Raw genomic sequence first — 24,988 nt, forward strand, 5'->3', positions numbered from 1 at the left:
GCTGCTACGGGGGTGACTCTCGAGCATGTGTGTGCCTGTGTGGTGTGTGTACACACGCGGTCAGCCCTGTGGGTCTTTGCACGTGCCGGAGGGCATGTGTGTGTGCAACATGCGCGCATGTTTGTGTGTGTGTGCCTGTGAGTGAGCCAGTATTATCTCAGTGTGTCTGTCCATATGTGTTTGCCTGTGAGCAGTGGCCGCTCTCAGGGTCTCAAGGTTGGGAGGACCTGGGATGTGCCCTCTGGGACGTGCCCGCTGCATAGTCCTCCTATCCCTGGGGAAGGCACATCCTTCCAGGGCAGACTTTTCCACCTTCACACACTTTTGGCTCTTAGAAGTTTCTCCCTTGATTGTACTAGAACCTGTGGCCCCCCACCTCATTATGTTAGCCTGGAGCCCACATAGAAGTCCTTACGTAACGCTGAGGCTCTCGCCTTTGAGATAAACATGCTCATCCCATCAGCCTTCTCTCTTGGGATGTCAGTTCTCATCAGCCGTTGGCACCCCGGTTGCCTCTCTGATGGAGTCCCCATATGTCCAGACACGTGTGAGCGGGCGTGTAGGTGTGTGTGACCAAGGGTGGCTGCTGCTTCCCCTCCTCCCAGGCCCAGCTCATTCTGACTCTTTCGCCTCCCCCACCCCAGATGACAGTGCTTCTGCCTCCAGAACTCCCTGGGGCATCAACATCATCAAGAAGAACAAGAAGGCCACCCCCAGGGCCTTTGGGGTCAGGCTGGAGGAGTGCCAGCCAGCCACAGAGAACCAGGTGTGTCCCTGCTATAGTCCAGAGCAAGCAGGGAAGCGGGTGGCCAAGGCACAGAGGGTCAGAGAACCAAGGAGTTTGGGAACCAGCTCCCCACCTTGTCTGACAGCCCAAATGAGGTAGCCCCCCACTCCTAAGTCTTCCAGGATGTACAGAGCTGAGGCAGATCTCACACCGCTGCCCCCCAGCCAGTGTTCCTTTTCAGACCATGACGAAGCTTTGGTATTATTTCCAGCCCCTGAGCTGGGGGCAGCTAAGACCTTTTGTCCCCCTGAGAGGCTCCTGGGGGTAGCTGGGCTTCTCAGCCCCCTCCTCTGGCCCACTAGTGGAGATGCTTCCCTCGCCCTCCCTGACATGCCTGCCCTGTGTGTCCCCAGCGGGTCCCCTTGATTGTGGCTGCCTGCTGCCGCATCGTGGAAGCGCGGGGGTTGGAGTCCACGGGCATTTACCGAGTGCCAGGCAACAACGCAGTAGTGTCCAGTCTGCAGGAGCAGCTCAACCGTGGGCCCGGTGACATCAACCTGCAGGATGAGGTGGGTTCGCCTTGAGGGAGCTGTGGAGGGAAGGCTGAGGTGGCATGGGGGTGCTTTGCCACATGTTGTGTTGTGACAACCCTTCATCGTGCCCGGCAAACTGCCCAGCCCTGGGCCAGGGCCCCAAGATGGGCAAGACAGGACCTGCCTTGCAGGCTAGCTGCGGGCACGGACAGCCACTGAGGCCTTGAAGATAGAGGCATCACAGCCCCAGGCGCTGAAGCTGAGGCAAGAAGGCAGCAACTTTGGGGGCCTTGAGGATGAGTAGAAGTCATTAAAGGTCAGGCGAGGGCATTCCAGGCGGAGGGAAATGCTTGGGCAAAGACGCAGACACCCAAGGTTTGCCAGCGACAAGGCGTCTTTTCTGTAAAAGGGCCAGGTAGTAAATATTTAGGCTTTGGTTACATAGAGCTTCTGTTGCCTCTCTGCCCCCTGTCCCTCCCTCCACTTCCTCTTCCTCCTTTTTCTTCACAACCCTTTAAAATGTAAAGACCAATCTCAGCTCAAAAGCCTTGCAAACATAGGCTGCCTCTTGCTTTGCAGACTCCCGCTTGCTTTGCAGACTCCAGGCTCAGAAGGGGAATGTTTTCTGGAGCAGTTTGCCTTAGGGGAAAAAGCAGCTGATCTGGGGAGACAAGCCTGGCTGGGGAAGGGATCTGACTGCCTCACTTGAGAGCTCAGAGCACAGCCTGAGGTTCTCCATCCTAGGGGGGACCCCAGAGGTGCTGAAGGAGGGCAGGTCAGGGACCCCAGCCTTGTTTGGACGAGAGCAACCCGTCTAGCTCTCTGTCGTGTTGGGTTTTCATGTATGATTCTGTTTGACAAAAGGGTCTCTGCTGGAGAGATGTCTTGGGAAGGGCAAATGTGGGCAGTGACGTCCCATGGTGACATGCCGTGAGCCCTGTTGTGACACACGAATCAGTCTTCCCTCCCTGGGAAAATGGGGAGACAAGATGACCTAGACTTGAGACAGGGCGGATCTGCCGTTGCCAGACAGGGTGGAGGGGAGAGGAGAGGGTGCCTCGGGCCGGAGCAGCGGTGGCCTTGAGCGTTGGACTCTTTGAAGAAAGAACAGGAGCGGGTAGGAAGGTTGTCCAGGCAGGTGGTGGTGGCATTTTCCAAAATCCCAGAGGAAGATCTGTGTGTGGGGACAGAGAACGGACCCACCTCCTGGGCTGGGGGCAGGAGGGACGCCCCGGCAGGGCATGGAGCCTGGCATGATCCAGTGGAAGCCTTCAAGGGCTCAGCAGTTGGGGGCCCTAAATAAGAGTGGGGTTTGTGAAGGACCACTACAGGACATAGTGAGGGAGGCCCAGCGCAGCGGGCCTCAGGAGGACTTGGTGTTCCTCAGGAGTGCTGAGGAGGGGGCAGCCTGAGGAGCTGGCTGTGTGGAGGCAGCGAAGAGTCAAAAGTCTGAGCCAGTCTGTCCTTGACAGAAACTGGGGAGTAGGTCAGTGAGGGAGGATGTGTCAGGTAGTGGCCGCACTGGATTTGGGATGATGTTAAGCCTCCCACATGGGGTGATGGCATAATCAGGCACTGGACCGAGAGTAGACTGGAGAGTGGGTGTGGGGTCAGGCTGGGCCATGGAGGTGAGACAGCTGTGGGGCAGCTGTTTGAGGAGAGAGGGATCACCAGAAGAGCAAGGGCCAGGCCCTGGGGGGCAGGAGAGGAGGTCACAGGAGAGACCAGGGGGCACATATTTGCACACAGGAGGGGTCAAGGCAGCTGGGAGATGAGAAGGGCCCACACCTTGGGGCCTGGGGTAGGGTGAGGAGTGTGCTGGGTAGGGGTGGGGATGCACCAGACCTCAGCCTGGAGTTGGGGCTTGCTTAGGTGTGTGGTTTTGTCTCAGTCCTGCCATTTGTCTGGTGTGCTGGCAGTGTTGTGTGCCAGTGAATCTAACTCCCGATAAGCCTGTGGGGAAGGTATGTTTTGGGGATTCTCTGGCATTAAGCAGTGAGCTGCTTAATGTACTGAGCCTGTATATTGTAGGCTCTGGTGTCTCTGTTGAGGATACTAAGTTGCTCTCTGGGCCTGAGTGATCCTGGGCAGGTCTTAGCATGTGTGTCCTGGACTTTGAGCAGGGCGATGGCGCCCCCTGATGGACAGGATGGATAATGACCCTCTGTACTCGACACCCATTTATTTAGACCTAGTTTCTCACCCTTGACATTTTGGGCAGGATGATTCTTTGTTGGGGGAGGTTGTCTCGTGCACTGGAGCAACACCCCTGGTCTCTATCTGCCAGATGCCAGTGTCCCCCACCCCACCCCCCACCTCCACCTCACCTGTGAAAACCAAAGTGGCTCCAGACATTGCTAAATGGCCCTGGGGCAGGGGCGGGACCCCAGGTGAGAACTACTGATTTAGATCTTTTAAGTGCCAGGCTTACAGCTAGGCGGGTGAGAAGAGCCTGGGGGGGGAATAAGACAGACAGGATCCCTGCCCCTCAGGGAGATAGGCAGGCACCAGGAAACAAAGCCCTGTGATAATGACAGTGTAGAGGGTGCTATGAAGAAACAGTCAGGCTGTGAGACAGGTGACTGGGCAGTGGCAGCTCCTTTAGCTGTGCAGAGGGGATGTTTAGACTGGAAGAGAGGCCAGTCAGTCACATGAAGGGGTGGAGGGTGTGGGTGCCAAATTGAGGAAACAGGCAAGTGCAAAGGGCCTGAGGCAGGAAGGCACCAGTGAGAAGCTGCTATGTCTTGGATACTTAAGGGGAGGGAGAAGGAGAAGGAGACAGAGAATGACCTCCACTAAATGGGCATCACTGGGAGGCAGGAACTGCACTAGGAGGCTGGGTTCCCTCACCACTGTCCCCCCAGTTCCCTCTGCAGGCATAGCATGCCTGGTGCTTTCTGTGAAGGTGCAAATGTTGGGGCCCAATAAATTAACTGGGGCAGGGAGGGACCAGGTAGTCAGGGGGAAGGGTCTAGCTGGGGACTCTGTTCTGCGGCCATCCCCGAGGCCCCTGGTCTGGGCAGAGAGTGCTGTGAGTGCATCCCAGGGAGGGCACCTGGGCTGGGGTGGCTGCCATGGTCCTGAGAGAAGGGTCTAGGTCCCTGGGTTGGGTCAGCCTATGTCCTGACACGTGTGCTCCCTCCCCAGCGCTGGCAAGACCTCAATGTGATCAGCAGCCTGCTCAAGTCCTTCTTCCGAAAGCTTCCCGAGCCTCTTTTCACCGATGGTGAGTCAGAGGTGGATGTGGGGAATGGGAGGAGGAGGGGCTCCTTCCTATGATGCACCTACTCCTCTTAGAATTTGATTTGTTGATTTTACTTTTTTTTTTCATGTTAAGACAAAAGGAACCCATGCATTTAATAAACCTAGTACAGAAAAGAAAGCAGTAAACACAAGGGTTTCTCCCACTCCTGTCCCCAGAGGTTATAATGATACTTTCTGAGCATTTACTATGTGCCAAGCACCACACCTTGTAGCAACTCCCCAAGGTAGGTACTATTATCAGTACCTACAGATGAGGTACAGAGAGGTTAAATGACTTCCCCAAATGACTTCACACAGGTTATAGGTGTCAGAGCCAAGACTTGGCCCCAGACATTGGCTCCAAAGCCCAGTCTTAACTATTTGCTGAGCTGCTTATTAACAATCTGCTGTTTTCTTCTAGACCTTCTTACTTGCATAACAAAGTCACCCCAGGCACACGGGATTTGGAGCCTGGAGAGTTCTGTGGTTTTCCAGCAAATGTTTAACATCTGGCTCTCCAGGAAAAAAAACCTTGATCTGTAGCATTTTCCCGTTTCCATGGTGTAAATATTCCCACCATGGCTTGTTTCGAGCGACAGATGAGCTGTCACCAATGGCCTCTCAGCCAGTGTGAGCCTCTGGCACAGCCCTGGCTCAGTTGCTCTTAACCAAAGCAGGCTTGTCAGTCTTTTTTTTTTTTTTTAAGGTTTATTTATTTATGCATACCAGAACTGGGGTACAGGCCAGAGATGCATGGGAGTGAGAGGATTCACCAGAGACAGAATGGGGAGCAGAACAGGCAGACTGGCTGAAATACACTGCTGAGTCAGGAGAGGTCTGCTGTGCCATGTGGTGGCTCCCTGGCCAGGGATGGAATTTGTGCTGCAGAGGCTGCGGATTGCTTCATAGTGCGGTGTTAAACCCCTTGCGCCACCAGGGAGACCCAGGCTTGTCAGTCTTGAGGTTCATGGCTGTCAGCACTGCCCAGGTTCTAGAGCCCAGTTTCTCTAATGGCTCCCCTAGGGATGGATATTTAGGTGGCTTTCAGATTTTTACTAGTAATAATAAAGAAGTGTGCAGGAACGTTTCTTGGCTCTGCCCTGCACCCCTGGACCCCTGTTCTCCAGGGGAATTGCCACTTCAAGTCCTGGTGAACACTTTTGAAGGCCAATGTCAAGTTGCACTCTGAGATGGAGGCCCTAGCTCACACCCCGCCCACACTGTAGAGTGTTTGTCCGCATCGCCCTAACCCTGGGTGTTATTACTGTTCTAAACTTTTGTTATTCAGGTCAGGGAAATGGTCTCTTGCCGTGGTTTTTGGGTTCATTTTTTTGGGTTCATTTCCCACGTCGCTGGGAGACTCACTGTCCCGACACTAGTGTGTGGGCCTCTTCTATTTCCTGCCGCTGCCTGTTCTGACCAGGTGCCATTTCTGACCAGGCGCCATTTCTCGGTTGGGTGGTTTGTTTTTTCTCATATGTGTTTATGAGCAACGAGCTCTTGTATATCATGGGCGTGACCCCTTTGTTAGTGTTTGCAGATATTTGCTCATGGTCTGGCGTTTGCCTTTGAACTTTTCAGCGTAGAAATGGAAAGCAATTACTTAACTTGTGAGAGCTCTTAATGTAGCTTTAGTAGATTCCACATCTCAGGTTTTGTTTTTTGTTTTTTAAAGATTTATTTATTTATACAAGAACCGGGGTGCAGACCAGATGTGTGGGAGGGTAAGAGGATTCACCAGAGACAGAGTGGGGAGCAGAACAGGCAGACTGACGAAGTACACTGCTGAGGGGAGCAGTGGGAGAGACAGGAGAGGTGCTGCGCCATGTGGGAATCTCCCCGGTTGGCCGGGATTGAACCCTCGCTGCAGAGGCCGTAGACAGCCTCACAGCACAGCGTTCAACCCCCTGCACCACCAGGGACGCCCTCCGCATCTCATGCTTATGATGGTCTCATGATTATAAAAGCACTTTCTCCTTTCCCCCCAAGATTTTTTTTTTTTTAATTTTTTTTTTTATAGAGGCATGTTTTATTTATTTATTTGTTTGTTTGTTTGTTTTGTTTATACATGCACTGGGTACAGTCAGAAGCATGGGAGGGTGAGAGAATTCACCAGAGCCAGAGCGGGGAGCAGAGCAGGCAGAAGGATCGAAGTACACTGCTGAGGGGAGCAGCGGGCAGCAGGAGAGGTCTGCGCGTCATGTGGGACCCTCCTCCGGTGGCCGGGGAGCAGCCCGGGATCGAACAGGCGCCGCAGAGGCCGCGGGCAGCTTCGCAACCCAGCGCTCAACCACTGCGCCACCGGGGAGGCCCTCCCCCCAAGATTTTAATAACATTTCTCCTTGACTCTGTCATGCAGTTAAGTACTGCGTGAACTTGGATTTGTGGATTTGTTCCCCTCAAGCTAGAGTTGCCTGCGGGACAGTTAACTTCCCTCCCTCTGGCCTCCTGTTTAAGTGCTGCCTTTCTCAGGTAGCAGAGCTCTGCAGGGCCTGTTTCTCTCCTTCCTTTGGTCAGTGCCCCACCACCTCAGCTGTGTTATCTTTTACTAAAAGATGTTTATGTTTTTTTTTTTTTTTAAGATTTATTTATTTATTTATACAAGCACTGGGTACAGTCAGAAGCGCGGGAGGGTGAGAGAATTCACCAGAGCCAGAGCGGGGAGCAGAGCAGGCAGAAGGACTGAAGTACACTGCTGAGGGCAGCAGTGAGCAGCAGGAGAGGTCTGCGCGCCATGTGGGACCCGCACCCGGTGGCCGGGGAGCAGCCGGGGATTGAACTGGCGATGCAGAGGCTGCAGGCAGCTTCGCAACCCAGTGCTCAATCGCTGCGCCACCAGGGAGGCCCAAAGATGTTTATGTTTTGATGACGGGTAGGTCATGTCCTCCCTCCTCATTCTTCCTTAAAAAAAATTCTTGGCTAAAAATTCTTTACTCATCTAGTGGATTTTAGAATAAACTTATCACATCCGCATGGACTCTAGAAGGAGTCGGGGGATCCTGACACAAATGAGGAGGGGTGTCTAGAGGCTCAAAACCCTTCCCTCTTTCTGAGTAACCTTCTTGGATGACCTTGTGGTGTCCTTGTCCTGGAGACTGGGCCAGGTCCCCTTTCTCAGGATCAGCTTGCTGCTCTGGTGTTACTTCTTCCCAAATGAACACACCTACCTCCCCAGATCAGGTGCATCCCAGTGGTGGGTTCCATCACACAAACACAAGCCCCCAGAAACTGAAATGGCATGGTCACAAAACACAGACCGCCTGCCCCCCCCACCCCCGTTGGGCCTCTCAGCCCGCAAGCCCCCACCCTCAGAGTGGGAGAAGGGGTTGCCTCCCACCTCTCAAAAGAGCCATCGCTGTGTTCTAGACAAATACAACGACTTCATCGAAGCCAATCGCATCGAAGACTCGAGGGAGCGGATGAAGACGCTGCGGAAGCTGGTAAGGAAGGACAGAGGCAAAAGGAGAGCAGCTGGGAAGGGCACGGGTACCAATGCCCTCTGTGACCTTGTAGAGGTCCACTCTGGGCCTCACTTTCTCCACCTACAAAAGAGGAGACCTTAGGCGGTAGATTCAGACCCCGGTGGGGGAGTCTCTTGGGGTGTGGTAGGAGGAGGCACTGTCACAGCCCTGTCCCTTCTCTCTCCCACCCAGATCCGGGATCTCCCTGGACACTACTATGAAACGCTCAAGTTCCTCGTGGGCCATCTGAAGACCATTGCCAATCACTCCGAGAAAAACAAAGTAGGTGGCCGCCCATGAGGGTGTGCGGGAGGGAAGCACAGGCTGAGGGCTCCTCGGCATGTTCCAAACCCTTCCAGATAATCTCTATCCCACTCCACCTGACATGCCCACCAGCACCTCTCCCCTGAGGATCTCCAGACGCAGACAGCCACAGTCCCCTATGTCTAATGGAAATCTATCCTCTGATCTAGCTCAAATCCCGTGTATTTAGTTTTCCTTTACTCTCATATCTCTGGTTCTGCAGTAGGGAAAATGGGGGGCCGTAGGATGTCTCCTGGTGCTAAAATACCCTTGGAGCCCCCTATGGATCCCCACTGTGGGCTCTCCCTCCGCTGGCACAGTATGGGTATACAATATAGCTGCAAAGGCCTGGGGTAAGCGGGGCTGAAATCTGGCCTGTGCTCCATAGACCAGGCCCTTCTACATCCACACAAGGGGGCCTGACCCCTAAGCCTGGGGGTCCTGGGGTGAGGGAGCAGAACGGGCAGATCTACTGGGGACTGGAGGTCAGTGCTCACAGGGATGTTGACACTGACCTGCTTTCCTCCCTGGCCAGATGGAGCCCCGGAACCTGGCCCTGGTTTTTGGGCCAACACTGGTGAGGACGTCTGAGGACAACATGGCGGACATGGTGACGCACATGCCCGACCGCTACAAGATCGTGGAGACACTGATCCAGCACGTAAGAGCTGTCCCCGCCATATCGCACACGTCCTCCTGTGCGCCACCTCCCTCTGGCTGGGGGTGTGCTCCAGGAAGGGGCGGTGGCCCCGAAAAATGCCCGGAGGAGGGTGAATGCCTCTCAGAAGCAACAGGAATGGCTCTAAGACTCCCTGTGGTTCTGGGAAGTTGAGTCTCCAGCAGGAGAAGGAGGAGGCCTTAGGGTTCTGTGGGGACAGAGGGAGGAGGGTCAGGGAAGGTGCTGCTGTTGGAGAGCAGAAGGGGTGGAAGCAGGGGTGGGCGCCTTCAGAAGGAGGTCCCCAGGAAAGATGGCCAGAGAAGTGCAGGGTGGGGGCACAGTTCTGCCCTGGCAGGCCCAAGGCTTGGGGAAGAAGTGGTGATGCCCCAGTTAGGAGAGGCTGCCTGGAGGGGTGAAAGTCCAGTGTGTCTGAGGATTCTTGTTATTGTCCTTGAAGGGGTGACAGCCCAGAACCCAGAGCGGGCAGCAGAGGGCGCAGGAGGTCTTGGTCTTCCAGAGCCCAAGCAGGGCAGCACCACCCCCTTCTGGAGTGCTTGGGGAATTTTTATGACTCCTCAGATTTTCATTTCCAAATTTTTTTTTTTAAGTTACTTATTTATTTGTGCATACAAGAACGGGGGTGTAGGCCAGATGTGTGGGACGGTGAGAGGATTCACTAGAGACAGAGTGGGGAACAGAACAGGCGGATCTACTGAAATACACTGCTGAGGAGAGCAGTGGGCGCGACTGGAGAGGTCTGCACCATGTGGGTCAACTCCCTGAACGGGGATCGAACTCATGCCACAGTGGCTGGCGATAGCTTGATAGCACTGAGACTTTAACTTCTGTGCCACTGGGGAGTCCCCCATTTTTAAATCTATAGTGGTTCAGCCCACAAAGGACAGAACCAGACCTTCCTCTGCCAGGAGAAATATATTGGCAGCTGGTCAGCCTCCCCCACCTCATAGACGCTTTAGACATGAAAGCCAGGTCATGTTGCCCCTATTTTACAGCTGAGGAAATTGGGGATCAGGCAAAGTGATTTGCTCAGCATCACACACCTAATAAATGGCAGCCCCAGGAATTTAAGTCAGGTCTTTCTGATCAAAATCTGTGTTTTACTGCTTACCTAGTGGGAGGCCGACTCCTCGGTATGCCCTAGTGCTGACTCGGAGTCCAGGAGGCTGACCAGGGCCAATGAGGCGATGCAGTGGGGTAGACCTGTCATCCTGACTGGCCTTGCCTGCCTGTTCCCTCCCTGCGGTGCGCAGTCGGGGCTCTGAGCCGAGGAGGGGGCACTGTGCCCCCTTCTCTTCCTAACATTGGGACTGCCAGCCCCCATACCTCGGTCAGCTAGGCCAGTGCCGCTGGGCAGTGTAAGGGATCCTGAGGAGGCTTTCCTCCCTTGGAGACGTTCAGCTCCCAAACCCACCAGGAGCCCCTGGAGCCCCCATGTATGTGCTTTGGCCAAGGAGTGGGGGAGGGCAGTAGGGAAGACAGGGAAGCTGGCCCTGTGGCTCTTGGAGTAGTCTCTGGAAGCTGGAGGCCTGTGGTCAGCTGTGGTGTCAGGAATAGCAGCCTTCAGGGAAAAGGGAGGCCAAACTGTCTACTTACTCTCCCCCAGAGCCCCGGTGGGGAGCCCCCAGCCAAGAACAGTAGCCCCTCCTCTGGGCGGGGGAGAGGAGCACACCTGTCTCCTTCATGGTATGTTCCCAGCGTCAAACCTTGTGCCCGTGCGAGGGAACGCTCAATGTTTGCAAGCGAATGAATGAATGAATTGCTGTTGAGGTCTGGGCTTTCCCACTCAGGCATTCATCCTAGGAACCAGCTGAGCTGGCACCTCTCCTTTCTTTACCTCCTTAGAAAAAGCAGGGTGACTTGAGCCAGCATGAATTCTTCCAGAAAACCATGGGGGAACACTGGAAGTTGCCTGTAGACTTCTGGAGCACGTTTGTGTACTCTCAAATCTGAATTGAACACTGGTTTCCGAGGGCCCATCCTCAGGCTACCTCTGATCAGGCTGTCTGTGAGTTGGCACCTTCAAATAATGATAGCTGACACATTATGCACCAGCAGTGTGTTGTGCTAAAGGTCTTACACGTAGTACTTCACTTTAATCCTCTCCACAATTCCAGTAGACACGTGTATTACACCCATTTTACAGATCAGTAAATAGAACCTGAGACAACTACCTCCAGATCTTGCATTTCTAGCATCTCTCTTGATCTCCTTTCTGTTTCTCTTATGTGTTTGCTTCTCTTCCTGTGCCCCTTATTTGAATGAATCATAATGGCTGATTATGATGGATAATAATTGAGGTTCAAGGCACATGGTCGTAATCAGCTCTGCAAATCTCATTTCCCTCCTTCCCTCCACCCCTCCTTGCCCATCCCCTCCATGCATACCCGCCCTAATAGGCTAGTGTGTCCTTCAGTCCAATGCTATATCCTTATTGTAAATAGATAGATATCTGTAAATGCATGTCCTATTCTCTGTGTGTCTTAAAGCTGCGTAAGTGGGCTTGTGAGTTGCCAGTTCCCATTCTTTTAAAAGAGGTGGAGGGGGATGAGCTTAATTTTAAAACTATTTTTTAGAGTTCCTTTTATACAGACTACTACTTAATAGCCTTTATTTAAAATATTTTTCTCCTGTCTGTTATTTTTGTCTAGAGTATTGTTTCCCATGATTTCATGAGAGATCCTTGGGCCACTGCTGAGGGGAGCAGCGGGCGAGACAGAGGTCTGCTGCGCCATGTGGGTCAACTCCCTGGCTGGGATTGAACTCATGCCTCAGTGGCTGGCGATAGCTTGATAGCACTGAGACTTAACCCCTAAGCCACCAGGGAGGCCCTTTTTTTTTTTTTAATCATTTTTTATGTCTTTTTACTTTCTACTTTCTTGGATTTTTGTCTTATTTACATTTTTTTCTTCTGTTTCTTTGGGTTTCTCTGTTGTTTCCCACCCCCATTCCCTTAACTTCATACGCTGAATGTTTAATTTGGTTGGTTTCTGTTCTAGTTTTCTGATATATTTATTTAAAGGTCTCTTTGTGTTCACTTTACTTATATCCTGCAGATTTTTACATGTAGTGCTTTTATTCTCATTTAGCTGTAGGTATTTTATAATTATTTTATGATTTATAGTTTCCAAACTTGTGAAAATAGGGGCTGGGGAGCAGAGGATTAGATCTTTGTTATTGTGATTTCTAGTTTTATCCATCGTGAACAGAGAACATAATCTGTCTGATGTCGATTCCTAAGGCTCTAATGAGCATTTCACTGTGGCCTAGGAAATATAGTTGGTTTTGGAATGATTTATGTGTATTCTGAAAGAATAAATTTCTCTACTGTTGACTGTAGTGTTCTAGGTATTTCTATTAAATCAAACTTGTCAATTGTGTTGTTCAGATGGTCTATATATTTTCTTAATTTTACCTGTTTGATCAGCTATAGATTTATTTTTTCCAGTCTCCCTGTAGTTCTATCAGTTATTGCTTAATATATCTTAAGACATGTTAGGTACATATATTGTATACTGTGATTTATCACATCGTGTTCTGTTGCTCCTTTTAGCAATATATATCCCTTTTCATGACTTTTTATACTTTCTATGTTCTTTTTTTAAATATCTCTTGCAGACCACTTATTTTTTTTTTAATAATAAATTTTATTTTTATATTCCCCATACAATTGCAGCCCCCCCCATTCTGACCCCAATCCCTCCCCTCCCGCCCCGCCCCCCTAAAAGTGTCTCTGGTTCATAGTTTTTTGTTGATTTTGATTTTCACTTTCTTACAGTTATTCATTTTCCTGGTCCCTTATTTAAGTTTTCTAGATTACTGCTATGAGTGAGACCATCCAGTATTTTTCTTTTTCTTTCTGGCTTATTTCGCTGAGCATGATCCCTTCCAGCGCCATCCATGTTGCTGCAAATTGCATGTGTTTATCTTTTTTGAATGCTGAGTAATACTCCATGGTGTATATGTACCACATCTTCTTGATCCAGTCATCTATTTTTGGGCATTTGGGTTGTTTCCAAAGCTTAGCTATTGTAAACAGTGCTGCTATAAACATAGGGGTGCAGGTGCTCTCTGGAATTGATGTTTCTGTGTCCTTTGGGTAAATACCTAGGAGTGGAATTGCTGGATCATATGGAAGCTCTATGTTTAGTAGGTCCAGAAATCTCCACACAGCTCTCCACAGTGGTTGGACCAGTTTGCACTCCCACCAACAGTGCAGAAGAGTTCCTTTTTCTCCACACCCTCGCCAACATTTGTTGTTGCTAGTTTTTTAATATGTGCCATTCTCACTGGTGTAAGATGGTATCTCATGGTAGTTTTGATTTGCATTTCCCTGATGACAAGTGATGTTGAACATTTTTTCATATGCCTGTTGGCCGTTTGCATTTCCTCTTCAGAGAAGTTTCTTTTTAGCTCTTCTGCCCATTTCTTGACTGGATAATTTTCTTTGTTGTTGAGTCTCATCAGCTCTTTGCAGATTTTTGTGATCAGTCCTTTATCATTAGTGTTGGGTGCAAAAATGTTCTCCCAGTTGGTGGGGTTTCTCTTTGTTTTTGTTATTGTCTCTTTTGCTGTGCAGAAGCTCTTTAATTTGATGTAGTCCCAGCTGTTTATCTTTGCCTTCACTATCACTGCTTTGGGTGATGTGTCTGTAAAGATGTCTTTGATGTGCAAATCACGTAGTGTTTCGCCTATATTTCCTTCTATATATTTTATGGTTTCAGGTCTTATGTCTAGTTCTTTAATCCATTTTGAGTTGATTTTTGTGTATGGTGTGAGGTAGTGGTCAAGCTTCATTCTTTTGCATGTAGCGACCCAGTTTTCCCAGCACCATTTATTGAACAAACTTTCTTTGCTCCAATGCATAGTCTTTGCTCCTTTGTCAAAGATTAGTTGACCATAAATCTGTGGGTTTATTTCTGGATTTTCTATTCGATTCCATTGGTCTGTATGTCTGTTCTTGTTCCAATACCATGCAGTTTTGATGATTATGGCTTTGTAGTAGAGTTTGAAGTCTGGGAGTGTGATGCCGCCATTCCCTTCTTTTTTTTTCAGGAGAGCTTTGGCTATTCGGGGTTTTTTGTGATTCCATATGAATTTCATCAATAATTGTTCTATTTCTTTGAAGAATGACATTGAAATTTTGATTGGAATAGCATTGAATCTGTATATTGCTTTTGGAAGGATGGCCATTTTAATAATGTTTATTCTTCCAATCCATGAGCAGGGGATGTCTTTCCATTTCTTTGTGTCTTCTTCTATTTCTTTTAACAGTGTTTTATAGTTTTCTTTGTATAGGTCCTTTACCTCTTTTGTTAGATTTATTCCCAAATATTTGATTTTTTTTGTTTCAATAAAAAAAGGGATGGTTTTTTTGATTTCTTCTTCTTCAGATTTATTGTTTGTGTATAGGAAGGCTACTGACTTTTGCGTGTTGATTTTGTATCCTGCCACTTTACTGAACTGATTGATGAGTTGAATTAGTTTTTCTGTGGAGTTTTTGGGGTTCTCTATGTATATTATCATATCATCTGCAAATAGTGATAGCTTGACTTCTTCTTTTCCTATTTGGATTCCTTGGATGTCTTTCTCTTGTCTTATTGCTCTGGCTAGGACTTCCAGTATTATATTGAAAAGCAGTGGTGAGGGCCTCCCCGGTGGCGCAGCAGTTGAGCGCTGGGTTGTGAAGCTGCCCACGGCCTCTGCAGCACCGGTTCGATCCCCGGCTGCTTCCCGGCCACCGGAGGAGGGTCCCACATGGCGTGCAGACCTTTCCTGCCGCCCGCTGCTCCCCTCAGCAGTGTACTTCGGTCCTTCTGCCTGCTCTGCTCCCCGCTCTGGCTCTGGTTAATTCTCTCACCCTCCCGCGCTTCTGACTGTACCCAGTGCATGTAATAAATAAAACAAACAAACAAATAAATAAATAAATAAAAATACATGCCTCTAAAAAAAAAAAAAAAAAAAAAAAAGAAAAGCAGTGGTGAGAGTGGACATCCTTGTCTTGTTCCAGATCTTAATGGAATTGCTTTCAGCTTTTCACCATTGAGAATGATACTGGCTGTTGGCTTGTCATAGATGGCCTTTATGATGTTGAGGTATGTTCCTTGTATCCCAAGAATTTCAAGGGCTTTTATCATGAATGGGTGTTGCACTTTGTCGAAAGCTTTCTCAGCATCTATTGATATTATCATATGGTTTTTATATTTCTTTTTGTTGATGTGTTGGATAACGTTGATTGATTTTCGGATGTTAAACCATCCTTGTGTCCCTGGAATGAATCCTACTTGGTCGTGGTGAATTATCTTATGGATACATTGTTGGATTCTGATAGCTAAAATTTTATTGAGGATTTTTGCATCAGTGTTCATTAGGGAGATTGGCCTGTAGTTTTCCTTTTTTGTGTTGTCCTTGTTTGGCTTTGGTATTAGTGTAATGTTGGCTTCATAGAACGTGTTTGTTATTGTCCCTTCCTTCTCAATTTTTTGGAAGAGTTTGTGAAGGATAGGCACTAATTCCTCTCTGAATGTTTGGTAGAATTCATTTGTAAATCCATCAGGTCCTGGGCTTTTGTTTTTGGGGAGGTTTTTGATTACCATTTCAATTTCGCTGCTTGTAATTCAGACCACTTATTTTTTTAAGGATTTATTTATTTATGCATATAAGAACTGGGGTACAGGCCATAGGTGTGGGGGGTGAGAAGATCCACCGGAGACAGAGTGGGGAACAGAACAGGCAGACTGATTGAAATATACTGCTAGGGGCAGCAGGCGAGTCAGGAGAGGTCTGCTGCGCCATGTGGGTAACTCCCTGGGCGGGGATCGAACTCGTGCTGCAGTGGCTATGGATAGCTTCATAGGTTGCATCTTAACCCCTTGCGCCACCATAATTTTTAATTAAAAAATATAATCTGAGTCTCTTGATCAGTGAGTTTAGCTCACTTTATTGTAATTGATGTACAATTAGAACTTATTCTGCCATTCTACATATAATTTTCTATTCACCACATTTTCATTTTCTTTTTTCTTCTTCTTTTTTTTGGTTTATTTGTCCCACCTTGCTTTAGGTGGATCAATTTTTATTTTCCTGATATGGAAATTGTACATTCTATTTTTGTTCTCCTAGAAGTTACCACCTACTAGTAAGACCCATATTTATGCTAAATTTTCTTTTTTTTTTTAAGATTTATTTTATTTATACAAGAACTGGGATACAGGCCAGAGCATGGGAGGGTGAGAGAATTCACCAGAGACAGAGTGGGGAACAGAACAGGCAGACTGACTGAAATACAACTGCTGAGGGGAGCAGCAGGCGAGACAAGAGAGGTCTGCTGCGCCATGTGGGTTTCTCCCTGGCTGGCCGGGGATTGAACTCGTGCTGCAGAGGCTATGGACAGCTTCACACCGCTGCGCTCAACCCGCTGCGCCACTGGGGATGCCCTAAATTTTCACTATCAATTTCTAAAGCTTATCAGTTTCCTTGTCTTCCCACCACATCTAAAAACCAAGTATCTTAGTGTGTTTTGACTTGTCACTGGTTTCTGCCTCTGAATTTGAGTTCTAGATTTCCATGGATATACCATGTGTGCGTGCGCATATGTGTATCATTGCTTAATTTGCTAACCCTGTTACAGTACTTCCACACTATTACCCACCCTTACTTCTGAGAGCCTGTTGCTCCTTTCTGGATTCATTTCTTTACTTGATTTTATTCTCAATTAGAGATTCTTTGTGTAGTAAACTTTTTTGGGGGAGGTGGAGAATCGGGGTATAGACCAAAGGGTGAAAGAATTCACCAAATACAGAGTAGAGGACAGAAAAGGCAGATTTATTGAAATCCACTGCTCAGGGAAGCAGCAGGTGAGACAGGAGAGGTCGGCTGTGCCTTTGGGTAGTAAACTTTCTGATGTCTTAAAGTAGCTTAATTTCACACTCAAAATTAAATGAGAATGTGGCAGGGTATAAAATTCTAGGTTCAAAATTCTATTCCTTCATCACATTGAAACTATTACTTCCTGATCTTCTTGTATGTATTGCTGTTGAACGTTCTAATTATACCAGGTATTTATTCTTTTGTAAGTAATATATTTTTGTTTTTTGGAAAACTCTTAAGAGTTTTATCTTCAAGATTCTCAAATTCACAAAACATGCTTGAGTAGGATTTTTATTTTCTATCCTGTCGGGCATTTATGAGAAAGTTCCTGCATGCCTGCCCTTCAGGGAACCTTCTAACACCTCTGTCTGAACTTTACATTTTTTTCTGGGTGGGGATGTGCCCTCCCAGCTGTCACAGTGAGGCAGGGGGCTGGTGGGGTGTACAGCCCTCTGCAGTAAGCCTGGCCTGCACTAGATGGCGCTGCCATCTGGTGGGCTTGGTTTCCTTAGGGCAGGGCCTCCTCAGCAGGGAGAGGGGTGTAGTGATATGTATGGGAGAAATGTATTAGTGAGAATCCGGAAAGAGCAGCTCTGAGCTGACCATCCTTATGCGCTCAGGCTTGTGTTTCCCTGCCACGCTGGGGTCCTGTGGGTTCTCAAAATCTGTGGAGTCGGATTCCAGGATCTTTCCACCTCCCTCTGAGATCTCTCTTGTTGAGAAGAGGGGCCCTCTCACCTCTTGCAGCCCCGCCTGACCCGCTCCATCCACGCCTGGGCGGGGCCTCTAGACTGTGTCTCCCTGTCTTCCCTCAGCCCCTTCCCACGCTGATTTCATTATTTCCCTTTGTCTCCTCTGCAGTCGGACTGGTTCTTCAGTGACAAGGAAGACAAGGGGGAGAGAGTAAGTGATGAAGGGGTCTGGTGGGTGGTTCTGGTCTGAGTGGGCCTCATGCTGGTATGTGTTAGCAGGAGCAGCAGCAAGACTCAGCAAGGGAATGTTCTTGTCCATGGGCATCTCCAGAGTGACAGAGGAAATACTGTCCTTGTCCTCAGGAGTCTCCACTCTGAGGGAGATACAAGCCTGAGTCTGAGGGGGCAAATATAGGCCCTCCCCTAAGGAAACCAAGCCCAGTAGCAAATGTAGTCCCCGCCTTCCTGCATTATGTGGAGGGTCTGGGGCTCAGGAAGGTCGGGTCCGATGGTGGAGACATGGCTGAAGGAATGGCCTTGGGTTAATCAAGGTGTTGGTGGGAAAACATAGTCTAAGGGGAGGAGGGCATATGGGACACGTGAGTGCGCCTGACAGACAGTCCCTGCCCTGGTGAGCCCGTCTGCTGTCTGCCGCGGCTCCACAGTCCAGTGGTCTGGGGCATGCTGGCTGACCCTGTTCCTGTTTGTAGACCCCTGTGGATGACAAGGAGCCTCAGTCAGTACCCAACATCGAGTACCTCCTGCCCAACATTGGCAGGACAGTGCCCCCTGCTGACCCAGGTTCAGGTGAGTGCAGGGCCAGGGAGGGGGTAGGGGTGTGGAGGTCTGCATTCCTGAGGGTCCCAGAGGCCTGGCCTGATGCCCAGCTTCCCCGCCCCACACTGAGACTGGGCTGTGGCAGGGCCCGCCCCCTCTCTAAGGAGGGCCTGCTTGCCTCTGCGCCCCTCCCCAGGGCTGGGCAGAAGCTTTGTTCTTCCTCCTCACTGGTTTCTTTCCTGAGCTTTTTATTTCTCACAGGCTCCGTTCTTCCAGGCATATTCTTCTTTTTAATTTTTCTTCCTTTTCTTCTTGCACCCCTCTGCCCCTCCTCCCTCTCCCCCTGTGCATTCCTCCGCCCCTGGTCCCTGGATCCTGCCCCTTCCCCTCTCCTCCCTTCCCTCCTCCAGCGGACCTCTTGGAGATTTAAAGGGTACAGTGCGGTGTCGCGGCCTTGGTCACTAACAGTGGCGGGTGATTATAAGAAGGCTGGGCAGGCACCAGGGGCTGTGAGGACCTCACCTGACACGCCAGCTACCCACGCTGGTCAGGCACTTACCCGGCAGCTTGCCCCTCCATTTGACCACAGCCCCAATTAGGAGGAAGGAGGCACTGGCTGGAGCCAGATCCTCTGTCCATTGCCAGGAAGTCTGGGTGCTGCATGGCTGCCCCCCGAGTCCCACAAATGCAGCACCCTTTTCTGTTCTTGACTCGGTCACTGCTTCTCCAGGCTGTGGGGGGCTTGGCTGGTAGCAGGACCCAGCCTCTCCAGACACCAGTGATGTCACCCCCAAGGCCTCTCTATCTATAACTCCTTCCTCAGTTGCCTCAAGGGGCTGGGTCTTCCTGCTTCTAAAACCAGAGCCCCTGGTTGCTCAGTCCCTAAGTCCTGTCTCCCAGGCTCTGTCCCTGGCATAGCCAAGCACCCAACCACAAGGAAAGACTGATCCCTGTTGCCTTAGACCACTAGCTCCTCCCACCCCTCAAGTGAGCACCCTTTAGTATTTTGACCTTCCTGCCTCTGACAGAGGCATACCACAGCACCCCTAGTTGCAGGAGGAAGTCTGGGGTAGGGGCCAGGAGATGTGGGGTTGACAGAGAAGAGCCCCCTGTCTCTTCTAATCACCTGCTGCCGCTTCCCTGACCTGTGTGTGTCCTGTGTGGTCGGCCCATCTGCTCTTCTCACCTTGTGGGGGTGGGGGGTAGTTGGGAGGAGGCATCTAACTTGCTTGCCAGAGAGTGTGGATTAACCGCACCTGCCTGATGCCCCAATGGATCCCAGGAGGTCTTTGGATCAGCCTGTTCCCTCCCCAGTCCTATACAGGATACTGCCAGGACTTGTTTCTGGTTCCTTCTCCTCCCTCAATAATATTAAAGGAGCGGGACCCGAGGCCCATAGATGTCATGACTTTAACCATAATTCTGGTGATAAACAGGGACCTGGCCCCATAAGGGCAGACTGACCTTAGGTCTGGAGGGGACACCTATCCAATCATTAGGGCACCCCCCTCCTGTGTGCACCCACTCACGTCTACCCCAATGCTCCGTGGTCCCTCCTCCTCATGACCTGGAAGTTGGGGGGTGGGGGTGTAGGGCACCCACCTCTGTGCACTGTGTGGTCTCCATTTCTCCAGAGCATCTGTGATTTGCTGTGTTTCACTGTTGTGGTTTTCGTGGGCTGCATCTGATCTTTGGCATTTTCTCTCCAGTGCTTCAGAGTAACAGGGACAGTAAAGGAGGGGATGGACTAGGCCCAAAGGAAAAACAAACCAAAAAAACCCTTGCCCATACCTGGGCAAAGTAGGGTCTAGTGGCTGATAGTCTGATGTCACTTCCTGCCTCAAAAGGTAGTGATAATTGACATCATTCTCTGCTCCATCCTAAGAATGATGGAAATGACATTAGAGGCCCATCACACTCCCAGGGCCTGCAGAAAGCTCGGGTTTCTCAACTCCCTGGTGTCTGAAGCCTTTGAGGAGAGGGAATTGTGTTCACAAGACACAGCCTTCTCTTGCCCTGATCCAACTTTCTTTTTTCTTTTTTTTTTCTGTTTCTCACCAACAGATTCTACTACCTGTAGTTCAGCCAAGTCCAAGGTAAGTGCCAAGGCAATTCTGTAGACTTTATCTCTATACAAGTCAACCAGCTTTTTGGTCAGGAGAATTGGGAGTATTACAGTTGGGCCATGATGAAAGTTGATGGTCACCAGGAAGGGTCGTGGGAAATATAGAGTGTCTGAGGTGAGCTGAGAAGTCGAGGGCCTTGGCAGTGCTTGGTGAGGCATTTGGTGTAGAAGTATCTGGCCTGGGGTCAGGGTCATCCTGTGGTTAGAAGCGCAGATGGTCTGGGTTTGAGTTCCGGCTCTACCACTTAGTACCTTTGGGACATTGGGCAAGTTACTTAACCTCTTTCTATCCTCAGCTTCCTTGTCTATAAGTGATCGATAAATGATAGATTTCTTCCCATAAAGAGGTCTAACAACACATAATTACTCTTTAAGATATAATGATTACTCTCTAAGATCTTTGGGGACCCCAAAGCAAACAGAAGGAAAGAAATGATAAAAAGCAGAAATCAATGAAATTGGGAAACTCAGTGAAACAAAAACTGGTTTTTTGAGAAGAATCAGTAAACTTGATAAACTTTTAGCCAGACTGAGAGAAGTAGAAAGGGAGATGGCAACAAGGACCAGTGTCAGGGAGAGAGAGGGCCATCCCTACAGATGCCACAGGCATGCAGAGGCTCATCCAAGATTCTAGTTAGCAACTCCGTGCCCATAAATCCAACAACTTAGACAATGTTCTTTGAAAGAGTCAAACTACCAAAACTCAGTCAAGACATCGAGCACCTGAATAATCCAATACCAACTAAAGAAATTGAACTAAAAGCCTCCCAACAAAGAAAACTCCAGGTCCAGGCGCTTTCACTGGTGAATGCCGCCACCCATTTCAGGAAGAAGTAAAGCCAGTTCCAAAATCTCTCCCAGAAAATTGAAGGGACAGTTTCCAAACCATTTTCCAAGACCAGTATTACCTAATACCAAAATCCGACAAGGTCTCTGTGTAGGAGCTTTAAGCCACTCTTGGCAGCTAAGTTGGTTGGACTGATCTAGGCCTGGGGATTGTCAGGGGGGTGAGGCGCTGGCAGGGAGCTGAACTGCTTTGGTGGGGGTGGGTGGGAGAGGGAGGTGAATCGGGCTGGGTGTCCTGGAGAGGCCAGAACACCGCTGAGAGGCAGGATTGCTGGTGTGGTCAGAGAAAGGTCCCTGCCGGTTCTTGGTGACTAAGCCCCGTGGTGTGTCACCCGTGCTTCCCCGCTGGGGCCTGTTATCCCCAGAGCTGTGTCTTGGGTGGATACGGGGAATGGAGAGAAAGTTGTCGTTGGCGGGGTTTGTGGAGACCAGCCGCCCCCCCACCCCCCACTGGCTCCAAGCCTCCCTCCCCGGGCTCACAGGAAAGAGCTGAGTGTGGATTCAGCCCGGAGGGGGTGCCAAGGAGGCTTCAGATTCTGGGGAGAGGGCGCAGAAGTAGTCTCTGGAGTGGGTGGTGACGCTGCCGGGCGCGGGGCCAGGAGGAACGTCCTGCGGCGGCGGGAGTGCCGGCCTGGCTGGGCCTGTGGCGCCTGGGGGCGCTGGGGGGCGCTGCGGGCGGGGGTGTGAGCGGTGGGGACGCCCCTCTGACGGGGCTGGGAGGGGCGGCACGGGCGCGCTAGCCGGGTCCGGAGCCTCACGCCCTGGCCCTGTCCCCCCGCAGGGCTCGTGGGCGCCCCGGAAGGAGCCCTACGGCCGGGAGATGCTGGCGATCTCCTTCATCTCGGCGGTCAACCGCAAGCGCAAGAAGCGGCGGGAGGCGCGGGGCCTGGGCAGCAGCACCGACGACGACTCGGAGCAGGAGGCGCACAAGCCGGGGGCGGGGGCGCCGGCGCTGGGGGCGCAGGACCCTCCCGCCGGGCCGCCGCCGGGCGCCGCCGTCCCCGAGGCTCCCGGGCGCCTGAGCCCCCTGGCGGCGCGGGAGGAGCGGCCGGCCGCGGACACGCGCTCCATCGTCTCGGGCTACTCCACGCTCTCCACCATGGACCGCAGCGAGTGCTCGGGCGCCGGGGGCCGGCGGGCGGGCGCGGGGGACGAGGCGGACGACGAGCGCAGCGAGCTGAGCCACGTGGAGACGGACACGGAGGGCGGCGCGGGGCCCGGGGGGCGCCTGGCGCGCCGCCCCTCCTTCAGCTCGCACCACCTGATGCCCTGCGACACCCTGGCGCGGCGCCGCCTGTCCCGGAGCCGCGCGGACGCCGAGGGCGCGGGCGCGGGCGCGGGCCGGGGCGGGCCCCGCGCGGCGGAGGCGCCCGGCTCGGCCTCGTCCAGCAGCCAGGAGTCGCTGCGGCCGCCGGTGGCCGCGGCCGTGGCGGCGCTGGGCGCGCGGCCCTCGCGGATCGAGGCGCTGCGGCTGCGGCTCCGCGGCACCGCCGACGACATGCTGGCCGTGCGGCTGCGGCGCCCGCTGTCGCCCGAGACGCGGCGGCGCCGGAGCAGCTGGCGGCGCCACACGGTGGTGGTGCAGAGCCCGCTCACCGACCTCAACTTCAACGAGTGGAAGGAGCTGGGCGGAGGGGGCGCCCCGGAGCCCGCGGGCGCCCGGGCGCACAGCGACAACAGGGACTCGGGCCTCAGCAGCCTGGAGTCCACCAAGGCGCGGGCCCGTCGTCGGCCGCCTCGCTGCCGCCCGCGCCGGGGGACCCCGGGGCCCCGCAGAGCCAGCCCCCGCGCCGCCCGGCCGCCGCCCGCCTCCACCAGTGTCTGTGACAGCCCCCCCCCGCCCCAGCGCCGCAGGTCCCTGCCCCGAGCCCCTCGGGAGACGCGTCTCCGCCGGCCTGCACCCCCCTGCTGCCGCCCCCCACCCCCACCGCGGGCGTAGCGCGGCCGCGTCTCTGGGCCGCGAGCCCCGGGAGGGAGAGTCTGATGGGAAGGAGGCGGCTGGGGGGGAATGTGGGGGGACGGATGGAAGGGGCTGCTGGGGGTCTCAGTCCCCCAGATAAACGACGGGGTGGCCTTCCGGGCCCGCTGTGTCTGCACTTAGGGACCCTTGTTGGTCGTGCGCTGTGGAAAGGGACCCCCCAGTCTCAGACCAAGACGCTGGCTTTTTGTTTCTTTCCTCTCCTCCCGCCCCACCAGGGCTCCTAGCTAAGGGCGGGCGCGTGTGTCCTCAGAGGGCGGGGTTGTGTGTGTGTGTGTGTGTGTGTGTGTCCGGTCCCAGTGTGTGTGTGTGTGGTTCCTGAGCAACTCCTGCCACCACCGCCCACCTCACCCCCTTCCCTCTTCCCTTTTGGTGCCCTCTGCCAGCCTGCTGCTTTGCAGAGCCAGAGAAGGGGGTCAGGCAGCTCCCCAGAGGTAGGACTGAGACTCATACCAGGGTCTCCCCCTCCACCCTTTGCCAGTCTCTAAACCCCCACCCCAAATGCTTTGACCACGGGGAGCTGCCGGTTTCCCAATTTTGGGAGTGTCTAGGGTCCCCCCTCAAGGCCTCCCCTGCTGGTCTCTTTGCTCTTCCAGCTGTGCCTGCTCTTTCCACAACTCAGGCACACAGACCCACCTCCCTCTCCTTAGGATGGGGCCTAGGAAACATCCGTGTGCGCGCTCTCGCCCCCCACCCCACGCACACGCAGGCACGCACCCTGACTTAAGGGGTCTGAGCTGGGCTGTTCCTTTAGCATGGGCGGGACCCAGCCCCCTATTCTCCCCACTTGTAAATAGACCCCAGAGCACCAGGCCTCCCCACACACGCGCTCACTCATTCCAGGGAAGCCCAGGTGGGGTTGGGAACCCCACTGCCACGTCTATCAGTCCTCTCGTTTTATGCAAAGATTTGCTGTAAAGTAGATTTTCCCCCCTTCCCTCCCCCATCCTCTTACTGTAAATATTGTCTCTAAATGTGTAACATATTATAAAGAATTTATAAGGATTTTTAAAGATGTTTTGCTCATTTAAAAAAAGTGTTGTAACAGTGTTGGATAAGCCTCCCGGCCCCACGTCCGCATGTCTCCTTTCACTGTGTCCTTGACACACCTTTCTAGGCAACGACTAAGATTTCCTGCTTCTGAAAAGCCCTGTCTGAAAAGTATGGTCTATATCTTGGAAATAAACGGCCTACCTTGAGGCGCGTCAGCTGTGTCACTTGTTGGGGAGGGCGGAGAGGGCCAGAGCCGGGCTGGGAGGGGCACGAGTAAAGTACCTGATCACGGGAGGGCAGTGGGAGCCTGCCCAGCACCGGCAGCCCAGAGGCGAACCTCCGGCTCCTGGCAGTTCTGTAGGAGCTGGGAGACCCACCCACGCCGGACACCAGCGCGGGATACAAGACCAGAGGGCAGGTGGCCCTCAGTGCCGCAGGAATTTCCATGAACCCCATCTCTGCATGCCTTCTCAGGCTTGCCTGGACCTCCAGAATGTAGTGGGTGGTGCTGCCCAGCCATGGCAGGCGTGGGCGAGGCCCAGGCCACTGATGGGGCCTGTTCCTGCCAGCCGTCATCAGTGCTCAGAGGGAAATTTATAGCTATAAATGCCTGTATTGGAAAAGAAGATTTCAAATGAATAACCTAACCTTTCACATTAAGAAACTAAGAAAAAGAAGAGAAACTAAACCTAAAATGTGCTAAAGGAAGGAAAAATGGAGTGAAAATAAATAGAAAATAAAGAAAATTAAAAGTTGGTTTTCAAA

General features: G+C 52.0%; 1 protein-coding gene across 1 annotated transcript in view; it reads left to right on the plus strand.

The window, feature by feature from the left end:
• Positions 1-23,079, plus strand: part of ARHGAP23 (Rho GTPase activating protein 23) — a 64,911-nt gene extending 41,832 nt beyond the window's left edge. Inside the window, 11 exon segments of the mRNA XM_037494772.2 lie at positions 645-766; positions 1,141-1,296; positions 4,408-4,486; positions 7,870-7,943; positions 8,157-8,246; positions 8,803-8,928; positions 17,674-17,715; positions 18,215-18,311; positions 20,346-20,377; positions 22,034-22,970; positions 22,973-23,079. Coding sequence (XP_037350669.2) covers positions 645-766; positions 1,141-1,296; positions 4,408-4,486; positions 7,870-7,943; positions 8,157-8,246; positions 8,803-8,928; positions 17,674-17,715; positions 18,215-18,311; positions 20,346-20,377; positions 22,034-22,970; positions 22,973-23,079 — 1,862 coding nt within the window.
• Positions 23,080-24,988: the final 1,909 nt, after the last annotated feature.

The sequence above is a fragment of the Talpa occidentalis genome, unplaced genomic scaffold, assembly GCF_014898055.3.
Source record: "Talpa occidentalis isolate TD23 unplaced genomic scaffold, MPIMG_talOcc4v2.1 talOcc4.7, whole genome shotgun sequence".
Lineage (NCBI taxonomy): Eukaryota > Metazoa > Chordata > Mammalia > Eulipotyphla > Talpidae > Talpa > Talpa occidentalis.